The 25925-nt window shown below is 38.1% G+C and overlaps 1 protein-coding gene across 1 annotated transcript in view; it reads left to right on the top strand.

The window, feature by feature from the left end:
- The window catches only part of TBC1D5 (TBC1 domain family member 5), a 595354-nt gene that overhangs the window by 287110 nt on the left and 282319 nt on the right, over positions 1-25925 (top strand). Inside the window, exon 6 of the mRNA XM_052643045.1 lies at positions 19379-19442. Within this exon, the coding sequence (XP_052499005.1) occupies positions 19379-19442 (64 nt within the window). The remainder of the gene's footprint in view (positions 1-19378; positions 19443-25925) is intronic.

The raw sequence follows: 25925 nt of genomic DNA, 5'->3' as shown, positions 1-25925 counted from the left end.
AGAACGCGTAGGGGGTTTCTCTGCTGGTCCAGTGGTCAGGACTGTGCTGCCACTGCAGGGGCCTGGGTTTGGTCCCTGGTGAGGGAAGTTCCGTATTCTGTGCAGCGCAGGCAGGAAGCGAAACAAAACACACACTGCCCTGAGAGCTGGAGACCCTGTGCTCACTGAAGGCCAAAGGCTTAATGGGAGGCCAAAGAAGCCTCTGCCCCAGTGTTCCCTCACTGGCTCCAGGGTAGCACCTGTCAAGTGACAAGTAACTTGCAAGAGACAGGCGCTTTTGGATCATGAGGAATTTAGGCTGAGCATGGAGCAAGTGTGAGAATGAAAAAGGAAAAATCTTTAGCAAACTAAACTCGCCATCTCTAACACAGTGTGCTCTGTACAAGAGTTTATACTTGCTCACACACAGAACCACAGCAACTACAAAGGTCATACCTAGCTCAGCTCCTGATTAGGTTAACACAAACCCCTGTGCAAAAGTTCTAGTAGAAGGAAGCGTGTGCTCATTTTTAAGCATAAAAACTACCTTAATCTCTACTACTGATAAGCTTGATAACTGGTGAACATAAGAACTTCAACAAAAAAATAAAAAGAGTTTGAAGCGGGATATGGGACCCCCTAACCCCCCAAAAAATACCATTCAAGACACAAAGGGCTAATAACAGACACAACTATCACATAGTCGTGGCACAGTCTCATAAGGAAATTTAAGTAACTGAATTGTATGTTAAAGGACTTACTGGAAAAGCCTGTCAGCAGGCAAAATCAGATAGTTAATTTCAGCAGAGATGAAAATTTTATTAAAGAATGCAATTTAAAGTTCAAGACGTATAAAAAAAGGAACAGAGATAGAGAATGTCTATAACAAGTGACTAAATCTGACAGAGGGCCTGGAGAGCTGTGGATGGAGGTTCGTGACATTGTACAGGAGACAGGGATTAAGACCATCCCCATGGGGAAAAAAAGCAAAATGGCTGCCTGAGGAGGCCTTACAAATAGCTGTGAAAAGAAGAGAAGAGAAAAGCAAGGGAGAAAAGGAAAGATATAAGCATCTGAATGCAGAGTCCCAAAGAATAGCAAGAAGAGATAAGAAAGCCTTCTTCAGCGATCAATGCAAGGAAGTAGAGGAAAAGAACAGAATGGAAAAGACTAGAGATCTCTTTAACAAAATTAGAGATACCAAGGGAACATTTCATGCAAAGATGGGCACAATCAAGGACAGAAATGGTCTGGAACTAACAGAAGCAGAAGATATTAAGAAGAGGTGGCAAGAATACACAGAAGAACTGTACAAAAAAAGATCTTCACGACCCAGATAATCACCATGGTGTGATCACTCATCTAGAGCCAGACATCTTGGAATGTGAAGTCAAGTGGGCCTTAGAAAGCATCACTACGAACAAAGCTAGTGGAGGTGATGGAATTCCAGTTGAGCTATTTCAAATCCTGGAAGATGATGCTGTAAAAGTGCTGCACTCAATATGCCAGCAAATTTGGAAAACTCAGCAGTGGTTACAGGACTAGAAAAGGTCAGTTTTCATTCCAATCCCAAAGAAAGGCAATGCCAAAGAATGCTCAAATTACCGCACAGTTGTACTCATCTCACACACTAGTAAAGTAATGCTCAAAATTCTCCAAGTCAGGCTTCAGCAATACGTGAACTGTGAACTTCCAGATGTTCACGCTGGTTTTAGAAAAGGCAGAGGAACGAGAGATCAAACTGCCAACATCCACTGGATCATGGAAAAAGCAAGAGAGTTCCAGAAAAACATCTATTTCTGCTTGATTGACTATGCCAAAGCCTTTGACTGTGTGGATCTCAGTAAACTGTGGAAAATTCTGAAAGAGATGGGAATACTGGACCACCTGACCTGCCTCTTGAGGAACCTATATGCAGGTCAGGAAGCAGCAGTTAGAACTGGACATGGAAGAACAGACTGGTTCCAAATAGAAAAAGGAGTACGTCAAGGCTATATATTGTCACCCTGCTTATTTAACTTCTATGCAGAGTACGTGATGAGAAATGATTTGCTGGAAGAAGCACAAGCCGGAATCAAGGTTGCTGGGAGAAATATCACTAACCTCAGATTCCCGGTGGCTCAGAGGTTAAAGCATCTGCCTCCAATATGGGAGACCCAGGTTCGATCCCTGGCTTGGGAAGATCCCCTGGAGAAGGAAGTGGCAACCCACTCCAGTATTCTTGCCTGGAGAATCCCATGGACTGCGGAGCCTGGTGGGCTGCAGTACATGGGGTCACAAAGAGTCAGACACGACTGAGTGACTTTACTTACTTACTTCAGATATGAAGATGATACCACCTTTAGGCAGAAAGTGAAGAGGAACTAAAAAGCCTCTTGATGAAAGTGAAAGAGAAGAGTGAAAAAGTTGGCTTAAAGCTCAACATTCAGAAAATGAAGATCGTGGCATCTGGTCCGATCACTTCATGACAAATAGATGGGGAAATGGTGGAAACAGTGTCAGACTTTATTTTTGGGGGCTTCAAGGTCACTGCAGATGGTGATTGCAGCCATGAAATTAAAAGACGCTTACTCCTTGGAAGGGAAGTTATGACCAACCTAGAAAGGCCATTCAAAAGCAGAGACATTACTTTGGCAACAAAGGTCCGGCTAGTTAAGGCTATGGTGTTTCCAGTGGTCATGTATGGATGTGAAAGTTGGAGTGTGAATTAAGCTGTGCACCGAAGAATTGATGCTTTTGAACTGTGGTGTTGGAGAAGACTCTTGAGAGTCCGTTGGACTGCAAGGAGATCAGCCAGTCCATCCTAAAGGAGATCAGTCCTGGGTGTTCATTGGAACGACTGATGCTGAAGCTGAAACTCCAATACTTTGGCCACCTGATGCAAAGAGTTGACTCTTTGGAAAAGAGTCTGATGCTGGGAGGGATTGAGGGCAGGAGGAGAAGGGGACGACAGAGGATGAGATGCCTGGATGGCCTCACCAATTCGATGGCCATGAGTTTGAGTGAACTCTGGGAGTTGGTGGTGGACAGGGAGGCCTGGCGTGCTGCGATTCATGGGGTTGCAAAGAGTCGGACACGACTGAGCGACTGAACTGAAGTGAGTAACAAGGGTTATCAACAGAGTTGACAAAGAAAAAATAAGAATCAATAAGCTATAAAATATGTCAATTATTCAAATTGAAACATGAAGAGAAACACAAATAAAACACTCACGAAGCATGAGATGAAATTAAATGGGATATGTGGGTGGAATCCCAATAGAGGAGCGATTCAGAAGAAATGTTTAAAGAAGTAATGGTCGATAATTTCTCCAAATTAATGACAGGCACTAAACTACAGATCCAAAAATCTGAGAGCACAAACCATTGTAAATATGAGAAAACAAATAAAAATTTCCAAACATAGTTGTATGATATTCAAACTGATAAAAACAGAAGACTTATAATTAATGGCAACCAGAAAACAATTAGTATAGCCATAATAGAAAGCTAATTCAAAATTCTTACAGATGAAATAAGTAAATAAGAATTAGAGCAAATTTCTTATCAAACTCATGCAAGCTAAAGACCATCGAGTGACGACTTTTACGTGCTAAAAGGACAAGCACAACTTCTCAAACTAGATTTCCATACCAAATGGAAGATGTTCTGAAGTAAACGGAGAAGAAAGACTTTTCCAGATGAGCAAAACCCATTGGAATTTATTAGCAGTTCAACTGTGTAGGAAATGTGAAAGGAGAGTGGCCGGAAGGAACACACAGGGCAAAGGCACTGGGACCCGTGCAGAGAAGAGAAAGAGCGTTGGGAGTGGAGTAAGCACACGTGGGATTATTTTTTCTCCTTTCACTGCCCTAAAATCTGAACGTCTAAACTGGAAACAGTAGCAGTGTGTTCTGTGTTTACAGAGTACTTAAGATTGATGTGCCTGACGTCATAGCGCAAAGGGTGAGAGGGAGAAATCGGGAGTTACTGCAGGAAGGTCGCGGCATTCCACATGGCATCGTGGTGTTTGAAACAGCTCTGATTTTATTACATATGTAATATAGGCCTAGAGTAGGGATCAGGAGACACTTTCTTAAAGGACAGTGTCATATATGTATATTTAAATTCATAAAGCATTATCTCTCTTTGAACCTTATAGTGTGAAAGCAACCTTAGTACAGAAACAAACGGGCATGGTTCTGTTTCAGTGCAGTTTAACCTGCAGAAACATTTGACTGTACCAGGCCACGGTTTGTCAACTCCTGCTCTGGAACATTCATTAAAAAATGTAATACAGAAGAATAAATAATAATTCAGTAGAGGGTATCAAATGGAGTCATAACATATCCTCAACTGAAAGTATAAAATGAGAGAAAAAGAAAGGATAGATGGAAGAAGAACAGACACAAAACAGTAGTTGGGTGGTATATCTTATCCATATCAGCAATCACATTGATATGTATACTGCAAACACACGAGTTAAAAGACAGACATTGGCAGAAAAGGGTTTAAAAAGCAACAAGCAATTATATGCTATCCACAGGATACTCACTTTAAATAAAAAAGATGTGGCAGGCTGAATAATGCCTCCACCCAAGTATTTTCATTCTCTGTCCCCTAGAACCTGTGAATATGGTGACTTACGTGGCAGGAAGAACTTTGCAAATATTCACATGTTGAAGAACTGAATTCTCTGTGAACACCCAAATGAGCAAGGAAATTTTTTTCCCAGGAACTTCCAGTAAGGTACACAGCCCAGCTCACACCTTAATTTTAGCCCAGTGAGGACCTATATTAGAATTCTGACCTACAGATCTGTAAGATAATGCATTTGTGTTGTTTTAATCCACTAAACTTCTGCTAATTTATTATAGAAATAATATAGAAAACTAATACAAATGAAATAGAAATATCTAAAGTAAAAGACTGCAAGGAGATCCAACCAGTCCGTCCTAAAGGAAATCAGTCCTGAATATTCATTGGAAGGACTGATGCTGAAGCTGAAACTCAAGTACTTTGGCCTCATGATGCGAAGAAGTGGCTCATTGGAAAAGACCCTGATGCTGGGAAAGATCGAAGGCAGGAGGAGAAGGGGACAAAAGAGGATTAGATGGTTGGATGGCATCACCGACTCAGTGAACTGAGTTTGGGTAGGCTCTGGGAGTTGGTGATGAACAGGGAAGCTTGGCATGCTGCTGTTCTTGGGGTTGCAAAGAGTTGGACACGACTAAATGCCTGAACTGAGCTGAAAGTAAAAGAATGCAGGAAGTTATACCTTGAAAACACAGAGCTACAGTAGCCATTAATGTCAGACTAAGCAGATATCAGAATGAGGATTATTGTTAGTAATAAAAAGGGTCATTACATGTAATTTTGTCCGGTTTATGTCACTGAATATTTTCGGGTTCCAACCATGTTAGTGTTGTTCAGTTGCTCAGTCGTGTCTGACTCTGTGTGACCTCATGGACTGCAGCATGCCAGGCCTCCCTGTCTTTCACTATATCCTGGAGCTTTCTCAAACTCATGTCCATTGAGTCGGTGATGCCATCCAACCATCTCATCCTCTGTCATCCCCTTCTCCCGTCTTCAGTCTTTCCTAGCATCAAGGTCCTTTCCAATGAGTCAATTCTTTGCAACAGGTGGCCAAAATATTGGAGTTTCAGCTTCAGCATCAGTCCTTCCAATGAGTATTCAGGGATGACCTCCTTTAGGATTGACTGGTTTCATTTCCTTGCAGTGCAAGGGACTATCAGAGTCTTTTCCAACAGCACAGTTCAGAAGCATCAGTTCTTTGGCGCTCACTGTTCTTTATGATTCAACTCTCACATCTGTACATGACCACTGGAAAAACTGTAGCTTTGACTAGAGGGAGCTCTTTGTCAGCAAAGTGATGTCTCTGGTTTTTAATATGCTGTTTAGGTTTTTCATTGCTTTGTTTTCGAGGAGCAAGTGTATTTTAATTTCATCGCTGTAGTTACCATCTGCAGTGATTTTGGAGCCCAAGAAAATATAGTCTGTCACTGTTTGCTTTTTTCCCCTTCTTTACATGAAGTGATCGGACTGGATACTATTATCTCAGTTTTTAAATGTTGAGCTTTAAGCCAGCTTTTTCAGTCTCCTCTTTCACTTTCATCAAGAGGCTTTTTAGTTCCTCTTTACTTTCTGCCATAAAAGTGGTGTCATCTGCGTGTCTGAGGTTATTGATATTTCTCCCAGCAATCTTGATTCCAGCTTGTGCTTCCTCCAGCCCAGTGCAGTGACATTGCACAGCCTTAATATACTCCTTTGGCAACTTTGAATCATTCCGTTGTTTATGTCTGGTTCTAACTGACTGCAGCCATGAAATTAAAAGACACTTACTCCTTGGAAGGAAAGTTATGACCAACCTAGATAGCATATTGAAAAGCAGAGACATTATTTTGCCAACAAAGGTCCATCTAGTCAAGGCTATGGTTTTTCCAGTAGTCATGTATGGACGTGAAAGTTGACTGTGAAGAAAGCTGAGCACTGAAGAATTGATGCTTTTGAACTGTGGTGTTGGAGAAGACTCCTGAGAGTCCCATGGACTGCAAGGAGATCCAACCAGTCCATTCTGAAGGAGATCAGCCCTGGGATTTCTTTGGAAGGAATGATGCTAAAGCTGAAACTCCAATACTTTGGCCACCTCATGCGAAGAGTTGACTCATTGGAAAAGACTCTGATGCTGGGAGGGATTGGGGGCAGGAGGAGAAGGGGACGACCGAGGATGAGATGGCTGGATGGCATCACCGACTCGATGGACATGAGTTTGAGTGAACTCCGGGAGTTGGTGGTAGACAGCGAGGCCTGGCGTGCTGCGGTTCACGGGGTCGCAAAGAGTTGGACACGACTGAGCGACTGAACTGAACTGAACTGAACTATTGCTTCTTGACCTGTGTACAGGTTTATGAAGAGGCAGGTGAGCTGGTCTGATAATCTCATCTCTTTAATAATTTCCCACAGCTTATTGTGATCCACACAGTCAAAGGCTTTAGTGTAATCAGTGAAGCAGAAGTAGAAAGTAGCTTGTAAGAATAATCTTATTAATAACCAAAGTAAGATAATTACATATAGAAATAAAATGTTAGGGACACATTTATTTATTATTCCGCCACAGAAATAATTTCAAATTATTTCAAAGGATTTCAGTTTTCAAATCTTCATTTGGACTACCTTAGAATTAAGTATACAGGTGTCTCTCTTTTATCAGATTATCCTGTGATCTGTTTCCTAAATGACCTCTTGGCTTCCTTCGTTCCCCTCTCCCCATTATTTAGTCTTCACATAGCAGCTAAAGTAGTGATTGCCAAAGGTGGGGTAGATAATCTTTTTCATCGTTTTGAAATGTTATGGCGTTTTCTCATTGTGCCTCTAAAGTCTCGCTGCCTCCCCTCCTCCCCAAGTTCTCTTGCTCCTCCTCTTTCGGTCGGGGACTGTTCCTGTCTCAGGTGCCATTGTACAGTAGGTTGTATAACTTTATTCTTTGACATTTTTGAAGTTGTCAGGGTACATTGCTTTGACTGTCCCTCTCTTCTGAACTGCCAAAAACCCCCAGATGTCAGGAGTGGGTTTTGAGCTTCTTTTGCTTTCCACCGTATCACTAGTGCTAAAATGCAGTAGGAGCTTAACAAGTGATCACAGCAAGAGCCTTTTCCATCAGGAGAGCTACCCTGTAATCCAGGTGCACAACTGCAAGTGTGAATTACTACATAAACACATGTGTTGACTAGGCCCATTTGCCATTTGTCTAGCTAACTACTTGGTTGGATAAAATGATCAATAAATAACTGCTTTGAATAATGTATTTAATACTCTACAAGCATAGTTGAATTTGGTAAGTTACACGTTTCCTAGAAAATTTAAAGGAGTCACCATTTTAAAAATATTCCTGGTTATTATGTAAGGTTAAGAAATTATCTCCCCTAATAAATAGACTTTATCATAAAATGATAAACAAATCAGTTTGAATATTTAGAATTCTTCTTTAAAGTGAGATTTTAGTACAATTATTTAATATTAAAATAAAATAACTTGTGAAATAGAACAGTTTCATGGATCAGTTGGCCTTCCCAGGAGGCACCAGTGGTTGATAAAAGACCCTCCTGCCAGTGCGGGAGATGTCAGAGACGAGAGTTCAATCTCCGGGTCGGGAGGATCCCCTGGGGGAGGGCATAGCAACCCTCTCCAGTATCCTGCCTGGCGAATCCCATGTCGGGAGGAGCCTGGTGGGCCACAGTCCGTACTGTCACAGGGTAGGACACGACGGAAGAGACTCAGCCCACATGCGTGTGTCAGTTAAAATGGTTTTGAATTTTTTACCTTGAAGGAAATGGTAGACACTTGAAAATTTTTGATAATGTTTTTGAAGATTTAGATTACTAGATTTAATGTGATTTAGTTTAGTAAATTGTTTTAAAAAATAAAGATAGGTGTGCGAGTGTTTACCCTCGGTTCTTTGTCTGAGCTTTAGCACTTTGTAGTTAAAGTGCCCATTATGCTTTTTACGTAGATCTTTGGTGTAAGAACTTGTCCAGTTCTCTGTCATTTAAAAGATATATTAATGATTTACCCTAGTTCGTGGATGGTAATTTATATCCTTCAAATAGTTACAGTTTGGTTTTGTATACCAAAAAGGGAGATATTTAACATTAAGTATCTTACGTTAAGTACATGAGGTTAATGGTGTCTTTACATTTTATGAGGTCATGTCCTCTTGATGTCAAAACAGTTTTAAAGGTTCTAGCACTGATTGTAATCAGTAGTGAAAATGAGAATTGCTGAAAGAAATTTGTTTTGTATAAAAAGATATTTCATTTTTTATACATTGAAGAGAATATTTAATATACATATTTTATAGTTAGTATTTGAAAGATTTAAGTGAAATAGAACTTCAATAGCAAATGTACCGTAGCAAATGATATGTAAATGACTTTTGCTGTATTATTTACGTACTAGACCGGTAATTTGATTTCAGCTTTAGAATTCCTTTGGTGTCAATTAGATCATCTTTGAAAATCTACTGTCTTTGTTTATTTTTTAAAAATAAAATAAGTATTTTATTAAAACTTGTGTTAGGACTAGTAACAAATCTAAAAATGTTGGTCAGAATTTAAGCTAAGCCATTATTTGTATTTTTGTTAAGGAAAAATGTAGCAAAGGGCAAAGTGTAGAGTAATCATCTTTGGCCTCAATAGTCTTTGCACATTATAAACTTGGAAAAATATTTTCAAGTATTCTTTGTCAACACATTTACTTTTAAGGAAGCTCTTTTTTAAATCTATTTTGTTGTTTATCTGCTTACTGTAAATGTATTCTGTAATTGTCTAAATTATAGCATTGGCATCAATTGTGTAACTCTTCTGTAGGAAGATGCTTTTGAAGCCCACGGGGTCCACAGGAGGACCACGTAGGCCAATAGCAGTGTTCTGCTGGGCATTTCCACTGTGCACCGTCCCCGGTAATCACTTCATGGAACTGAGAACACAGTGGAATGTGCAGAATTGGCATACCTCAAAGCAGTCCTCTGCTACTGCTGGAAAACGTGGTCAGATTTGTGCCTTATTGATAGCTGATAGTAAATGAAGATACGTGAGACGCAGTCGCTATTTGAGATACATTAAGTTGCCTTCTGTAAGAGATTATTATTTTAGCAGTGTAGATGTTTATTTTTTAGTAGGAAAGACTTTTGTATCATCATAGTAATCTAGGAAAGCTTTGAAAATAAAGGGCACTGGATCCTACTCAGAGTTCTCTCAGGCTCGCCCACTTTCCCGCAGACACACCACAGATGCACACAGACGCACACCCTGAAACCTGCCCCGGGGGTGGGGAGTATCAGCCTGTCATGAGCTTGGTCTGACCTGGTCCTTTCCTTCTCCACTGTAGATGTGGATGGTAGGACCCAAAGAGGTGAATTCTGCATCAGAATTCTCTTCACTTGATTGATTCCTGGTCTACTTTGTTTTTTTTTCTGAAACATTAAGCAGCTCTAAGTCCATGGATGGGAAAACAGTGGCAACAGTGTCAGACTTTATTTTTTGGGCTCCAAAATCACTGCAGATGGTGATTGCAGCCATGAAATTAAAAGATGCTTACTCCTTGGAAGGAAAGTTATGACCAACCTAGATAGCATATTGAAAAGCAGAGACAGTACTTGGCCAACAAAGGTCCGTCTAGTCAAGGCTCTGGTTTTTCCAGTGGTCATGTATGGATGTGAGAGTTGGATTGTGAAGAAAGCTAAGTGCTGAAGAATTGATGCTTTTGAACTGTGGTGCTGGAGAATACTCTTGAGAGTCCCTTGGACTGCAAGGAGATCCAACCAGTCCATTCTAAAGGAGATCAGTCCTGGGTGTTCTTTGGAAGGACTGATGCTAAAGCTGAAACTCCAGTACTTTGGCCACCTCATATGAAGAGCTGACTCTTTGGAAAAGACTCTGATGCTGGGAGGGATTGGGGGCAGGAGGAGAAGGGGACAACAGAGGATGAGATGGCTGGATGGCTTCGCCAACTCAATGGATGTGAGTTTGAGTGAACTCCGGGAGATGGTGATGGACAGGGAGGCCTGGCGTGGTGCAATTCATGGGGTCGCAAAGAGTCAGTCATGACTGAGCAACTGAGCTGAACTGAAGTCCATAGAATGCCTGAAGAGACAACAGTGTGCCTGGAAATGACAATGATAAAAAATAAAGATACTAGCATTTGAGTGTTATTACATGTTAATTTAAATTCTGTAGTTATCCTTGTGATTAGACTTAGGCCTTGTTTCAGTTCTGTCTCAGTGTCCAGTGAGTTCTTCTTCAAGCTTATTTTATTCTGATACGTGTGCAGTATTGTATGGGGTTCCTTGGTGGCTCAAGGGTAAAGAACTTGCTTGCCGATGTAGGAGCCACAGGTTTGATCCCTGCGTCAGGAAGAGCCCCTGGAGAAGGAGATGGCAACCCGCTCCAGGATTCTTGCCTAGGAAATCCCATGGACAGAGGAGCCTGATGGCCTGTATAGTCCATGGGGTTACAAGGAGTTAGACACAACTTAGCAACTAAAGGACAGCAGCAGTAATACTGCGCAGTGCACTACGCTGTACTGTGTGTGATCGCTCCGGTTCATCCCTAGATTCACCATAGTTTTAATTCTTTATCTATCTGCATTTTATCAGCACCAAGAAATATTTTTATGCGTTCAGCGCATGCATTGTGCTCTCATTTTACTTAATTTTACTGTTTCTCCACTCTCGGTGTTTGGTATTATCGTCAGGAAGGATATTAAATGGATAGTACAAATGTTGCATAGTTGTATAGTTCATAGAATAAACTTTTGCTAATTATAAATTTTATCAGAAATAATGGTTTTTGATTACTAAGAAGAATTATAGTTTGCAGTTATTTAAATTATGAATGTTTATTCTCTTTATATAGAACGAATAGACTTCTGCTTTTACTCCTTCGCTGGATACAGCATTTTAAGCATATTCACTGATAAAAGCATTCATAGAAAGATGACATTCCCTGAGGTTTCAGGTTGTGCTGCGTGCTGTACTAAGCTCTTCACTCGCTCTCATCCAGTCTTCATTACCACATTTTGGGGTGTAAACTGTTACCATCTTCATTTTGTAGATGAGGAAACTGAAATATTGAAGTTAGGTTAGAGGGAAAATAAACAGAGTATGTCCTCAGGTCTTTCCTGCCAGAGCTTTAGCTTTTAGTCGTGGTGTTTCAATACCTCTCCTTAAAAATTTCATTAAACTGAATGTGACAGTTTGATTTGACCAATTCATTGTCCCCCCCCCCCCCCCCCCGGAAGTTGCTTTAAAGTTTAATCAGAAATCACCATCACCTTTTTTGTAAAAACAATTTTTACAACCGCTGTGTTCATACAGATCCTACCTGCATATTTATTTCTTTGTCTTTCTAGCTTTAGACACTCAATTTGCATTTATTATACTTAAGAATTTCCCGGTGTTTTTAGTAATTGACTTCTAGCCTTTTTCTTTTGTAGTTAGACAGGGTATTTTGTGTGGATTCAGTCTTTCTAACTGTACTGAAGCTCGTGTTGTGACTTAACTTCCGGTGCTTCGTGGACAGTGCTCCGTGCGCACTTGCGGGGACTGTCTTCTATAGCTGGCCGGAGGGTTTATGTGAGTGTGAGGTCTACCTGATTCACAGTCCTGGTCAGGTGCTGCATTTCCTGATGTTTCCTTCACCTCTTGCCTAGATGTTCCGCCACTCTTACTGTAGGACGGTCTCTTGCTGAGCTCTGTCGGCGTTTGCTCCGCTGTTTCCGTGTTCTGTGGTTTGGTGCAGACGTGTTGTAACTGTTGTGTCTTCTTCGTGGTTTGATCCTTCCATCAATATCTAATGTCCTTTGTCAAGCAGTCTTCTTGTCTGTTGTAACAGTCTATTTTGTCTAATATTAGTATAGCCAAGTATCTCTCTCTCTCACTCTTTTTGGGTTATTTTTACATGAAATATCTTTTCTATCCTTTTACTTTGGTTCTTAAATGAGTCTCTTGTAGACAACATATAGTTACATTGTGGTTTTTCTGAATGCATATTTTTCTAATCTCTGCCTTTTGAATGAAACTTTAATCCGTTTACATTTAAGGTAACTGCTGGTAAAAAGAACTTCGCCATTTTCCTGTTATTTTCTGTATGTTTTATATCTTATTTCCTCTCATTTGTTCCATTACTGCTTTTTCTTGTGTTTGGTTGTGTTTTTTTTTGGTTTTGTTTTGTAGTGACCATTTTTTGTTCCCTTCCTATTCCTGTTGTGTAATTTTTTATATACGTTCTTTGTGACTGTCATAGGGATCACACTTAAATCCTAAATTTTTAAAAATCAACTTCAAATTGATAACTATAGCATACAAGATATGTGCTGCTATACTGCTCTGGCCTTTTCCCTTTTTATGTTGTGTGCTAAATTATTTTTATACATTGTTGCTCAGTTGTACCAATTTATAATCATTTTTATCCATTTATTTTTTTATACCCTTTGGAAACACAGTATGAAATCTTAAATCTTAAAGACAATCACACTGGCTTCATATTTGCTCACATGTTTACCTTTGCCAGAGGTCTTATCTTTTGTTACAACTTGGAGTTATTCTGAAATTCTTTCGTTTCAACTTGGAGGTTTGCCGTTAGCTTTTCTTTTAGTGTATGTCTGCTCTTAGCTTTTGTGTTTCTAGAAATGTCTTACAGTCTTCTCATTCATTTTCAAATGAGTATTTTGGTAGATACAAAATTCTTGATTAACAGCCGTTTTTTAAAGAGCAGTTTAAAGTCTGTATAGATCCCCCCACTCTTCTGGCTGCATGATTTCTGGTGAGAAATTAACTGCTGATCTTACTGAGGATTCTGTTTCTTCCTTCAAGAGTCTCTGTTTGTTTTGTCTTAGAATAGTTTGCTGGTGTGTCTTGATATGAGTCTCTGAGTTAATCCTCCCTGAAATTTAATTGAATTTCTTGGACTTGTGGATCTCTGCTTTCATCAGATTTGGAAAGCTACTCACCACATTTCCTGAAATGCTCTTTCTGCCTCTCCCCCTCTCCTCTCTGTCAGGTTCCCATAGTGCGTTTGATGATGTGCTTGATGGCGTTACACAGATCACTTGGGTTATGGTTGTCTTTCTTCACTCTGTTTTTAAATTTTTGCTCCTCAGACTCCCTAATTTCAATTGTCCTATGTTCAAATTTGTTATTTCTGTCTTCTGCCTGCCCGGACCTGTGGTTGAGCCCCTCTAGTGAATTTTTCAATTGAATTGTTGTGTTTTTCAGCTTCATAAATTCTATTTTTTTTTATAATTTCTACCTCTCTGGTGATATCATTTTGTTGATTTGCTACATAGTTTTTTCCCTTTTTTTTAGTCTTTTCTCTTTTTTTGCTCTTTGAACATCCTTAAGACAGTTGTTTCAAAATCTTTGTCTAGTAAATCCAGTAATTTCTCAGGGATAGTTTGCATCAGTTTATTTTCATTCCTCAGATGAGCCATAGTTCTTGTTCCTTTGTATGCCTCATGATTTTGTTGTTGTTGACAATGTGATCTTTGTACATTGTTATTCAAAAATCAGGTTCTCCAGAAACCAGATTCTCTCTTTCTCCTGGGTTTGCTGTTTTCCATATTCTTGAAGATTACTTTAGTCCATTTATTTAGTTACTCTCCTGGAACATTCTTACTTTTGCAAAGTCTTATTCTTTGACATTGAAGTCTTAGGTTGTGTTCGGTGAGGATTTTCACGGAAATTTTTTGAATGCCAGGAGCTAAAAAAAAGAACAGCAGAACCCCAAACCTTTCCTTGCCTTTGCAGACTGTTTCTGCTGCAGCAGTCCGTCATTTAGCCAGGCTCGCACTCCTCCCAGTGGCTAGCTTCATGTGGACACGTGCAGTCTTCCCAGGCTCTGGGTCATCATGCATCTTGCCCTGGGCATATGGGTAGCCTTCTGTGCTCCCCTATATGCGCAGGTGCTTTTGAATGTCCTAATTTCTCAAAGAAACTCTTGCTGATTTTTTTCCCCAGGTCTTGGGTTATCTGTTTTATGGTTTGGGTGTAATCTTTTGCCCCAGGCGTCTGCTGACTCTTAATTTGACTTGCAGTGTGTTCAAGAGCAAGCAAAGCCTGCCTTTTTTCTTTTTTTCTTTTTTATTAGTTAGATGAAAGAGGAGATAAACATCTTCAGTCAGTTCTTCAGGTAGTTCCTAACAAGCCAGCGTTGATTTACACAGTGTTTTGCAGATACGGTCTTCTCTGCTCGCTCTGGGACCAGGTGCGATTTGCACACACTGGGAACCAGCTTTCATCCACAGCTGCTGCTGATCTAGCATAAGGGTAGAACAGAACCCCACAGAGCTTTCAAGTTGCCTTTTTCTTGACTCCTTGTTCGTTTGGTTCTGACTGATCTTCAACTATTTCCAAAGTCAGGACAGAGTTTGTTCTGACAGTTTTTGTTTTCTGATGTTTCTATTGGAAGATGAGAGTTTAGAGTTGTGTATTCTGCCACTCTGCTGATGTCATTCTCCTTTCTTTTAAAAAAGAAAATTCTGTTTAATATTTAACAGGAATAACAAAAATATTATCTTCTTAAATTAAAATTGTCCACTTAGTGTTATTTATTTCAAATAGTTGCTATGCATTTGTTTTACATCTGAGTTTCATTATCTAATTTAATAATCTGAAAATATTATGTAGAGAACTAAATATGCCTATTAAATCATTAGAATGTAGACAGATTAACAATAGAGAAAATGAGTAAGGATTAAATAAACAAATTTCCTACATTTATTTGAGCACTAGCTCTTAAACCTAAATGTGTGGTCCTAGATTTTCAGCATAAATAATTGACTTAGCATATTGTTTACCTTATTCTTTAAATTATGTAATATTCTTTGTGGCTACTGTTTTCATAGACAATACTGATATTATCCTTTGCCGTAACTGTATGTCAACACGTGAATATACTTAATTTATAGATTTTTTTGTATCGTTCACTTTGAATGGGATTTTAAATTTAAGTAAAACATTTCAGTAGTTATCCTCATTCATTTAAAAAACTCACACAGTTCTGGGTGTTTACACTGTTCATTTATGCTGTATTATCCAACATAACTAAAAACGTGGCTACCCACAGCTTTGTTTTCAACTTAGTTTAACCAAATATTTTCCCATTACTATTAATAATTCATCACACACACTTGATGATATTTCTCTGACAGTTCAGAAGTCAGCCTTTTCAAAATTATTTTGTACTTATCAGAATTCATACCTAGTGTGATATGATGTCCTAAAATTAGATCTTCTATGCATAAGCTGAAGGCACAGTTGAGTAGATATGCTTGTTTATAGCAGTATTCTGCTTGCTTTTAATCTAACCAACTTTAAAATCTTGGTCCTCCCTTACAAAGCAGATGTTTATGTATTAAAAGCGCTATTGAAATCTATTGTAAACCTTCATTTAGCATGATTTCAACACTGCACAGATACTATAAATGCTCTTAGCTCAACATGACTGCAATAAAAGCTAAAAAGGAGTCCAAATTTAATTTATTCTACTTTTGAAATTTAAATCATCATTACACATATTATGGTTTTAATAAGTTAGATACATAGGTAGAATGTTAAGAATTACAAACAGAAAATACTATATGCTCTTTGTGTCCTCATTAAAAACAATATAGCTATGAGCATTTTTTTTTTCAAATCAGGCAACTTTGTTTAATTATGAATGTTGTGAACTCATTTTACAAAGTTACTTACCAATTAATGAGAAATAAATGTGTTATGTAAATTTCAAACTGTAATGGTCACAGGTAATTGATGAACTGTTCCTATAAATATATACATCATACAATCTTATGCATATATATAGCAACACACAAAGTTTGTACATTATTTATTGTATATAATTTGTATATTTATTTGAAATTTACTCAATAAATATATCGAGTTGAGTTTTTGGTTAGTTTACATTAAATATTGAAAACACCTTAAAATCACAATTGTAGTTTTAAAGTTTACTCTGTTAAAATTACTTTTCAAGCAAGTGAAAGGAACTCTTTATTTTAAAACACATTTGTTCTGTTAAATCATTTAAAGGTCTTTGTGTGAAAGTACTTTAATGCATTTTCGTGCACGTGGGGGTGTGTGTGTCTGTGAGAGAGAGAGGGAGGGTGGGAGGGAGAGAAGGGAAGATCTGAAAGCAACCCATGTATCCTTGTTACAGTTACAGCTACCTGACAACTTAGTTCAAGAATCAGAACAGCAAGGGAAAACATCATATTAGACTCTCTTGCACCCTCTGTTGTTATTTTTGAGGAACACTACATTTACCTTCCCATGGTTATAATGGCATTAGATTTATTCAAGTCCCCGATAAAATTAATACTTAATTTACTATACTTCCCTCCAAACTATGTTGACAGTAAAGTAGCATTTGTTTTTAATTCTTAGGTTGTTGTTTTCTTGGGATACAATATGTTTTTATTGTATAACAGCTTAAATGAAAACTGAACTTTCCTGTTTGTCTTTTGATTTCTCCTAGTTACAACCGGTTTTAAGCTCTACCAAGTGTTTCACACAAATGAAAATCTGACTGGATATAGCACACTGTATATGTAATTTTCCAGAATTATAAATCCTGCCTGTTCTTTTGTAAACCTTTCGATTGTCAGACAGTTTCTTTCCAAAATAAAAATCTACAGTCGTCCATACTAAGATTAAGAATTTATAACTGTAAGGAACAGATGTTTTCATAAACATTTGCTATAATTAATTTCAACTAGAGAATTGAAGGAACAAAGCAGTTTTCCCCACTTCAAAACTTTATTACCTTTTCCCCATGCAGCAAACTCTGAAGTCTTTTCTCTAATACTGTTTAGAGAAATGATTGTACTCCTTATTTGGTATGTTTTGTTTTTGAGAAAGAAAAACTGCTTTTTTTCCTTATTACCATCCTTTGAAGGTTACATTTAATGTGATATATTCATTTCCAAACAGGTATAAAATGAAGGAAACCTTTGTGATGTATTTTGATGACAAAACTTTGGTGTTTACTGAAAATCTCTTAATTATTTGAAGTATTTTATATTTATTGTGATCGTATAAGCAGAGGGCAAGAATATACCATTGGTGAGATCTTATGTATTTAAATAATCATAGTCTTTATTTTTGAAGAAGAAAGCTCACATTCTAAATGTATGATACGGTACTTATTCTATACTGCTTGTGGAACGTTTCACAGGAAATGTCTGCAAGCTGTTAATAACATGTGTTGTAGGAAATTTTCACTTAACAAGACAGAGGGAGACTAATTTTCCTTAAATCTTTTTAGTTTATTTATGATAATGCTATTAATTTTTTTTGAAAAGCAAATGAAGTATGATGTGAGTCATCTTATGGTACCCATGTTTTCAAAGAATTAACAAAATATACTCAACTAGATTGATCTTAAACATTTAAGTGTTTTGGATTGTTTTCTTCTATAAAATTTGGCAACATTTCGAATGCTGTAATTTTTAAGGTTTTTGTTTAATGAAAAAGAAAAGCCTGAAAGTGTATTTTGAAAAAAATGAAGACTTAAAATTTCAGTAACTGAGCTCAGACCACTTTCATTCTTTTAAATAATTTAGGTGCAACAGCACAGATTTTGAAGAGAACCAACATTTTTTACAAAAATAGGCAGCTATCATTAAAATTGCATTTTAGCTTTCAAAAACCATTAATGAGCAGCATAATCATAGTAGTAGGGTACCTTCAGTGCTATATTCGATTACTTGAAATAATCTCATTTCTAAATGGAAAGCTGTGTAATTACTATTTGACCTAACCAGGACTACTATGATGACGTTCAGTGATACTTTAGAATGTTCAAGTGGATTAAAAGTATAAGTAAAAGTTGGATTAATCACTAAATTATGAAGCTTTAAATATCTTAAAAGTGAATATAACCTGATATTTGAAATTTACATTATAAAAATTAGGAGTATAAAATGTAATCAGGTTCTGATCAATTTAATTTGTTTCTAAGAATAAGTGATATATTTAGCAGTAGTATCTGTGCTTTCATAAAAACTATACTTTTAAGTACATATTTAAAATTTTAATCTAAAGTTAAATTTCGTTCAATAAAATATATTTTATATTGTGGCAGTTTTTAAAGCTTACTTAGATTTATTCTATGATCTTTAAAATGATAGGTATAAATTTGTTCTAATCTGATTTTATGAATATGCCTGTATGGACAAGTTTTTCTCCCTTAAAGTTTGATGTTTTACATGAAGCAGAAATACCTTTAGATGTTGATTTTTTAAACAGGTGAGCTTTTGCCCACAGTTAAAACATAAAGTTTGGGGAAGACTGCTAAGGTGTAGTAAAAGCTCTTTAGAGTGCATTCTCAATCACCAACCTTGAACTCTGCAAACCGGAGTCCTGGAGAGTGGAGGAGGAGGGGCCAAAGGGGAGGGGGCCAAGTCGGCTGTATGCTTGTTCTCTTCAGCTCTTCCACTGGACAGGACACCTTAATGAAAAGTTGCCTTTTGTTCATAAGCGTTAGTGCATGAACAAATGGTGCACACGTTTTGGTTCTGTGATTCATAAGAAGAAGATGTCTGTAGTGTTCTTCATTTGTTTCTGTTTGTGGTTACTTTGGTAATACTCCTATCCAAGCTACGAGTGGTGGTCTTAGTCTAGATTTTAGTGTCAAAATGAATTTTTGGTTTGAAGGGCTCTGATTAAAAAAGCTATTTGGAAAAAAATTTAAAAAAATTTAAAAGCTATTTGGGGGAGAGATAAGGGAGTGTATGTTTTCTGACTCAGTATACTGCGTGGAGCTGTCACACAGCAGCTTTTCAACTGAAATGTTCAGGTTTTTAATCCCCATTATTTCAGTGTTTTTCTTTTCTTTTTTTTCCAGGAGATTCAAATCAAAATGGAAGAACAAGTTCTTTAGACTCTGATGGGACTTTTAATTCCTATAGGTACGTGATGAATACATAGATACAAAATAAGATAATGTACAAGATACATAATTTAGAGGCTTCTGATCTTAGAATAGTAAGGACTGTAACCTATGCTTTAACAATGTGACAAACGTAAAGAGTGCTGTGGTCTATGATTGTCCTGCAGACTCATCACGTAGGTGGAGCTATTGTAAACATCTGCTGTTACCCTAGAGTAGGATGATTAGAAGGAATGCCCATGTATACATGTATTCAACTTCATTATAATCCATTTTGCTTTGTTTTTCCAGTATATCTGTTACAGTACTAAGGGCTTCCTTTGTTTAAGTTTCCTTTTAATACAGAGTGTATAAAATGTGACCCGCGGTTGCATTACGTGCTATTGTTAATGTCCTATTTGGCTCCTTTAACAAAAGTGAAGTCGCTCAGTCGTGTCCGACTCTTTGCGACCCCATGGACTGTAGCCTATAAGGCTCCTCCATCCATGGAATTTTCCATGCAAGAGTGCTGGAGTGGGTTGCCATTTCCTTCTCTAGGGGATCTTCCCGACCCAGGAATCAAACCTGGGTCTCCTGCATTGCAGGCACACGCTTTACCGTCTGAGCCACCAGGGAAGCTCTCACAAAAATACCTTATAGATATTGGAGTTACCAGTCCCTTCTTTGAGTGCTGAAGTGTAATAGAAAGCTTGGAATTGACATATTAAATAACAGGTAGAATCTTCTATCCAAACATGTTAATCACACCTAAAAAGTAGACGAATGTAAAAGATATTTACTTCTTTACTTATTGGCTGCACTGTGTGGCCTATGGGACCTCAGTTCCCCAAGCAGGGGTTGAGCCTGGGCCCCAGCAGTTTGAAAGGGCAGAATCCTAACCACTCGACCATCAGGGAACTCCCTATAAAAGATATTTAAATAAATGCTCATTTGGCATGTAACTGAGGAATGCTAAGATGATAATACATGTGAAATCTATGGTAGAAGTATCATTTTAGATATAAATGCTGTTTAAAAAAACAAGACAAAAGGAAAATAAAGATGTATTTCAAAGGATGGGAAGTCCATATGTATGCATCGATTTTATTGTTGAATTTCACAGCTACTTTTGTAGTTTAGCTAATTATAGTAACTAATGGACATAAAGTTAAGAGAAAATGTTAATGTGAAGACATAGTGTTATCTTGTAGTTTATTTTGTTCTTGAGTAGTTTGAAGATTAAAGTATCTTAGTATTATTGAATGATAATTGTACTTTGAAAATGAACTCCTAATGCAACTTTGCACAATAAATACTAATGTTGTTAACTAATATAGTTTTAATCAATGCCTGTCAGTGTTGTAATGTTAGGATATTAATTTACTGTTGTAATTAAAAAGGCAAGATAAAAAGCTCAGGTAGTACAGTATATAAAATGAGCTTTTAATAGTTGGCAGGCCAGTGCTGTTATTAAACAGTATTATAGTATTTAAGGTGTGAAATGAATATTTTTCTACTGAGTAGGCAATAGCTCTTACAATATAATGAGCTTACTTGTGAATTTGACACTTGGGTTAAATGGCAGACTTCATACAAGCACAGCTCTAGAGTCTATTTTCATATCAGATTAACTGATAAAACCTAGGAATTGTTGCAGAATCACACTACAGTGGCAACAGAATTGTCAGTAAAGTTCAAAAATGAAAATTATTTTTCCTTTATTATCAGAGCTCTTTAAAGCAAGTAGAAATAGGTTATTAGAAAAATGTGAATATTTCAACCGTCAAATATTGTTTAGCCCAACACATCTGCCTTTGTATTTAGACCATCTCAGAAATACTGATCTTTCTTCACAGATAATTCTGTCAGCCTAATACCAGGATACTCAAGCTATATATGCTTGTGTCTGAGATAACAGCTTTACTTTGTTATCTGTTGAATGGGTGTTATAATGTCTGATCTGCTTCTTCCTCACAACTGTTTTAAAGGTTGAGATAGAATTACATAAGATAAAGCCTTTGGAAAATCCGAATGCACAGCTAAGGATTACTGTTATCCATTTATTATGCTTACCTCAGGTGAATGGGCAATTTGCTGCCCTAGTGTTCACTTAACCTTCCATGTGTGTACCCCTTTATGACATATGATGAGGTTGTATTAGCTTTTGAATTCAGTCTTGATCACCTAAGTCTATATTCTCTCTGTTATTTGTTTATATTATTGTGGTCTTAGATTGTCAGTTGTAAGAGGGCATGGCCTCTTTTTTTGTTGTGGTTGTTTTGTTTTCTGTTTGTTCATATTATCGTGACATAGTAAGTCAGTTCATATCCTGACTCCACATGGAAACTTTGGACAAGTGTTAGACTCAGTTTCCTCTCCTTGAATGTGGGAGTGATAAAATACATTTGTTACAAGGCGTTAATGAATTATTCTTATATGCCAAACACTGGATCAGTGTTAACTGTCTTTATCTTCCAATCCACGTCATCCCCATCATTGTCATCTTTGTTACTCATCTGGAACTGTAGAGGATTTTTACAGTGTGCTAATATAGAGACACCAAAAGGAAGATTTAAAAACAGTGTGTCCTGCAGGAAAATGGCCGAAGTTTTTAGCAGAAAGGAGGCTGCTGTGTGCTGCATGCCAGGTCCCTTTAGTCGTGTCCAACTCTGCAGCCCCGAGGACTGCAGCCCGCCAGGCTCCTCTGTCCATGGGATTTCCCAGGCCAGGGGAGTGGAGTGGGTCGCCACGCTCTCCCACAGGGGGCCCTCACGACCCAGCACCTCTTCCCTGCTGGGTGTTGGGAGCTGGGCCCTGTACCACTCGCGCCGCATGGGAAGCCCAGAGACGGACTGGGAGCAGGCTAAGCCCAAGGCGCCGTAGCCTGTCTCAGATGCGCGGTCCAGGTTGGCTTTGTGTAACAAGCTTGTACACACGGTGGGGATAAAAGGAAGATGCTTTATTACGAATATTTAAGTGCAGGGGTAGGTTTCTGGAATTTTGACAAATGTGAAATTTGCAGTCAGTGGGCCCTGACAACAGCTCTGTGCGCCTAATGCTCTCAGGTGTGTTTCCAGAGGCTCGGAGTTTTCTCTCTGGATTTGTGTCTCTAGTGGTTTTGCCTCATTGATTCAGATAGCACACGGCTGCATTTAACTCCTGCGGCACCCGTAGGGTGATTTTATGATGCCTGGGTAATAGACTAAATCTTTGTTTTGGAAGTTTCTGTTAATATTTGTTTGTATCCCAACTAGTCTGTAGATGATGTGGTAAAATGGAAAGATTAGAAGAATTGAGACGATATTACTGGTTTATGCAGTGTAGCCTGTGCTTTTTAAAGACCAGCGTTAATGTCTTCTGCTATTAAATAAGCTTTCTGTTTCTTATTTCACCATTAAAACTGAGAGACCCTTGCTCGGTGTGAAAGCAGAGAAGTGGTTTGCATTCACCTGAGTGGCTGCAGCCTGGGCCGCATGGCGGGCGCCTTCTCCCGCACCCCCTGCCTCTTCCCAAGGGCAGCTGACCTTCTCCTCTCCAAAGAGGCAAGCCCCTTGCCAGCGCATATGACTACAGACTATTACATTAATCTGTTTAGCTGTAGTACCAGCTGCTTGCATGGTTTTAATTATCTTATTAGATGGTATAACAGTGACCTATGAAATAAATTGAAGGTGAACATTTTTAAGTTTTCCCTTTTTTACCCTATGTTTCTAAATATCTTTATTGATAAAATTATGATATTCTGTAAAAGTTCATTGAAAGTGTATATGGTTTTTGAGTCAATCAATGTAATGCTCTTTAAAGTATAGTAGTATAATTACCAGTATAAAGTTAACTTCAGTTTTGCCTCATTTTTTATAAGATTTAGGTTGTTTTATGTGGCCACAAATTCATGTGAAAATTTGTTGCTTTAAGGGTCAGTTTAGAGAAAACTCAGACCAGTTATTGGCATTCTCTGGGAAACTCAAAATATTGCTTAGATTTCAGACAACATCTTGGCATTGTATAAATGGCATACGATGGAATATAAATTATTGTAGATTATTTTAAAATAAATTTGTCTATTTAACTCTGATTTTTTTAAATTCTTTGTATTCAGTGGTAGATCATCTAGCTGACCCTAATTATTTTTACAATTTAATTTCATATGCTACTATTTCTGAGTGTGTTTTCCCAAGCTGCAACATTAGAAAAATTATATCATCTTCTGGATTTTGACAATTGGATACTTTTCAAATCATACTTAAATAGAATGTCTACTCCAAGAGACACAGTTCAGAATAATAATGACCAGTGATTGTTCAGTTATAGGCAATCAATAAAAGTTATAATAATTTAGTCAGAAGCTCTGATGCTTAATTAAAAAGCAGGCAGTTGGATGCGAAAAGGGGCTGCAAAATACTGTGCGTGCCATTCGAACTGACAGGCCCTACAGCTGGCGTGATGCAGTGGCTCGAGCCTTGGAAAGTGTATACTCTGACTAGTTACAAACTACACATTATTTCTTTTTTTTAATTAAGAAATATTCAGGCTTTTTGGCTTCTGTAGTTTTTTCCCTCCAACGAAAGATTAAGTTTCATATTTCAAAAGGACTTTTGTTAAATAAGGGAATTTTTTTCTCTTTATATATTTTATTTTCTTTTTAAGGAAGGAAAATGAAAAGCCACTTGGTGCTGAAGTACTGGTGTATTATTTCTTGATATTGACCAGAGCTTCCAAGGTTGCCTCCCTTTCTCAATATGGTATTTTCTATAGGTCCTAGAGTCCAAAGTTAAAAGTTTAAGTTGGTTAACAGTTTTTTATTTTTAATTGGTTTAAGTTGGTTAAAAGTTTTTTTAAAAAATATAGTTGATTCATCATTTTAAATTTAAAAGTTGTCTTTTTCTGAATAAGTAAAGAAAACATTAATTTGAACTTTCTTTAGTCATTGAGGAAATTTTAAAAATTAGACTTCAGGTTTTATTGCAGAGATATTTATGTGTCCTGTTTACATGTGATTAATAATTTGAAAGGATGTGGGAAGTACCCTTAATGTCATTCACATTTGATTTTGATACAGCACCTCTCCCCCATTTGTATGTAAGAGGTCATATATCTCTTGAAATGAAAGTGAAGCAGTGACTCAAAACGTTAGAAATAACAGGGCAAAAGCAGGCTTTGAATTTAAAATTAGAAGTCTGGGTTATGGTTATAGTCTTGGAATGATATAAATTTGTTAATCCATTATTTTTAGGAATATGGAATTACAGAAACATTGTAATACGTTTTTACAGAAACATAATTGTGAAAGTTACACTGTGTTAGCTTGGGCTATTAGGACAAAATACCAGAGACTGGGTAGCTTATAAACAATAGAAATTTATTTCTCACAGTTTGGAGGCTGGAAAGTTCAAGATTAAGATGCTGGTAGATGTGGTGTTTGATGGAGCCCACTTCGGGTTCATAGAGGAGATCTTTTCACTGTGTTCTCTCATGGCTGCAGGGGCAAGAAAGGTCTCTGAGAGCTTCTTTTGTGAAGGGCAGTAATCCCATCACTCAGCCCTGAGGACAGTCGCCTCCCAAAGACCTCACCCCCGAACACCATCAGATTGGCGTCATAATTCAGAGTGTGAATTTGCGGGCTACATGCCCTTCTCCGTACACTACACTAAGGAGGAGACCGAATGGAACTCCTGCCCCCCTTCTTCACTCACTCATCTAAAGTTCCTAAGGCTTGCCATTTTATTTATTTTTCCAGGACGTTAAGTGAAGTGGCTCAGTCGTGTCCGACTGTTTGCGACCCCATGGGCTGTAGGAGCCTGGTAGACTCCTCTGTCCGTGGGATTTTCCAGGCAATAGTACTGGAGTGGATTGCCATTTCCTTCTCCAGGGCATCTTCCCAACCCAAGGATCGAACCCAGGTCTCCCACATTGTAGGCAGACGCTTTACCCTCTGAGCCACCAGAGGACGTAGGTAAATAAATAGATAAGAGAAGAGGGTCTGGACTGAGGGTTTCTTTCCTGATTCTTAGAATGCTGCTTTCCTCACTTTGACGTTATGCTTGTCTGTTGAGAATCCATATGATTGTATGACACTGACTCTTTAAGTTCTTAAGAATAAATGCATAGTTTAGGGAAACAAGTTGGAAAAGCACACAGGTAGAAATAAGACAGACTGAAGTTTGCCTCTCAGCTCCAGCACCTCCTGACTGTGTGGTCTTGAGCAAGGCTGTCAAGCTCCCTGCTTCCTGGTTGCTTCATCTGTGAAGCTGAGTGTCGGCACCTCCTCTGTCATAGAGCTGTGTGTGGCTGGACCCATTGCCTGACACATAGTGAGTGACCATGCCAGTTTCTTTCTTCTGTCTTTCTTTTCCAAAATTCCTTTAAGTTTTAATCAAGTTTTTCACATAACAAGGTTGGCCTTCATTTCAGAAAAGTGTTTTAAAAATTCTATATAAAAGTGAAGGTCACTTAGTCATGTCTGATTCTTTGTGACCCCATGGACTCATACAGTCCATGGAATTCTCCAGGCCAGAGTACTGGA

The sequence above is a fragment of the Budorcas taxicolor genome, chromosome 1, assembly GCF_023091745.1.
Source record: "Budorcas taxicolor isolate Tak-1 chromosome 1, Takin1.1, whole genome shotgun sequence".
In the NCBI taxonomy this organism is placed as follows: Eukaryota; Metazoa; Chordata; class Mammalia; order Artiodactyla; family Bovidae; genus Budorcas; species Budorcas taxicolor.
Note: the sequence above shows the minus strand (reverse complement) of the source record. Positions and strands in the feature narration are given on the sequence as shown.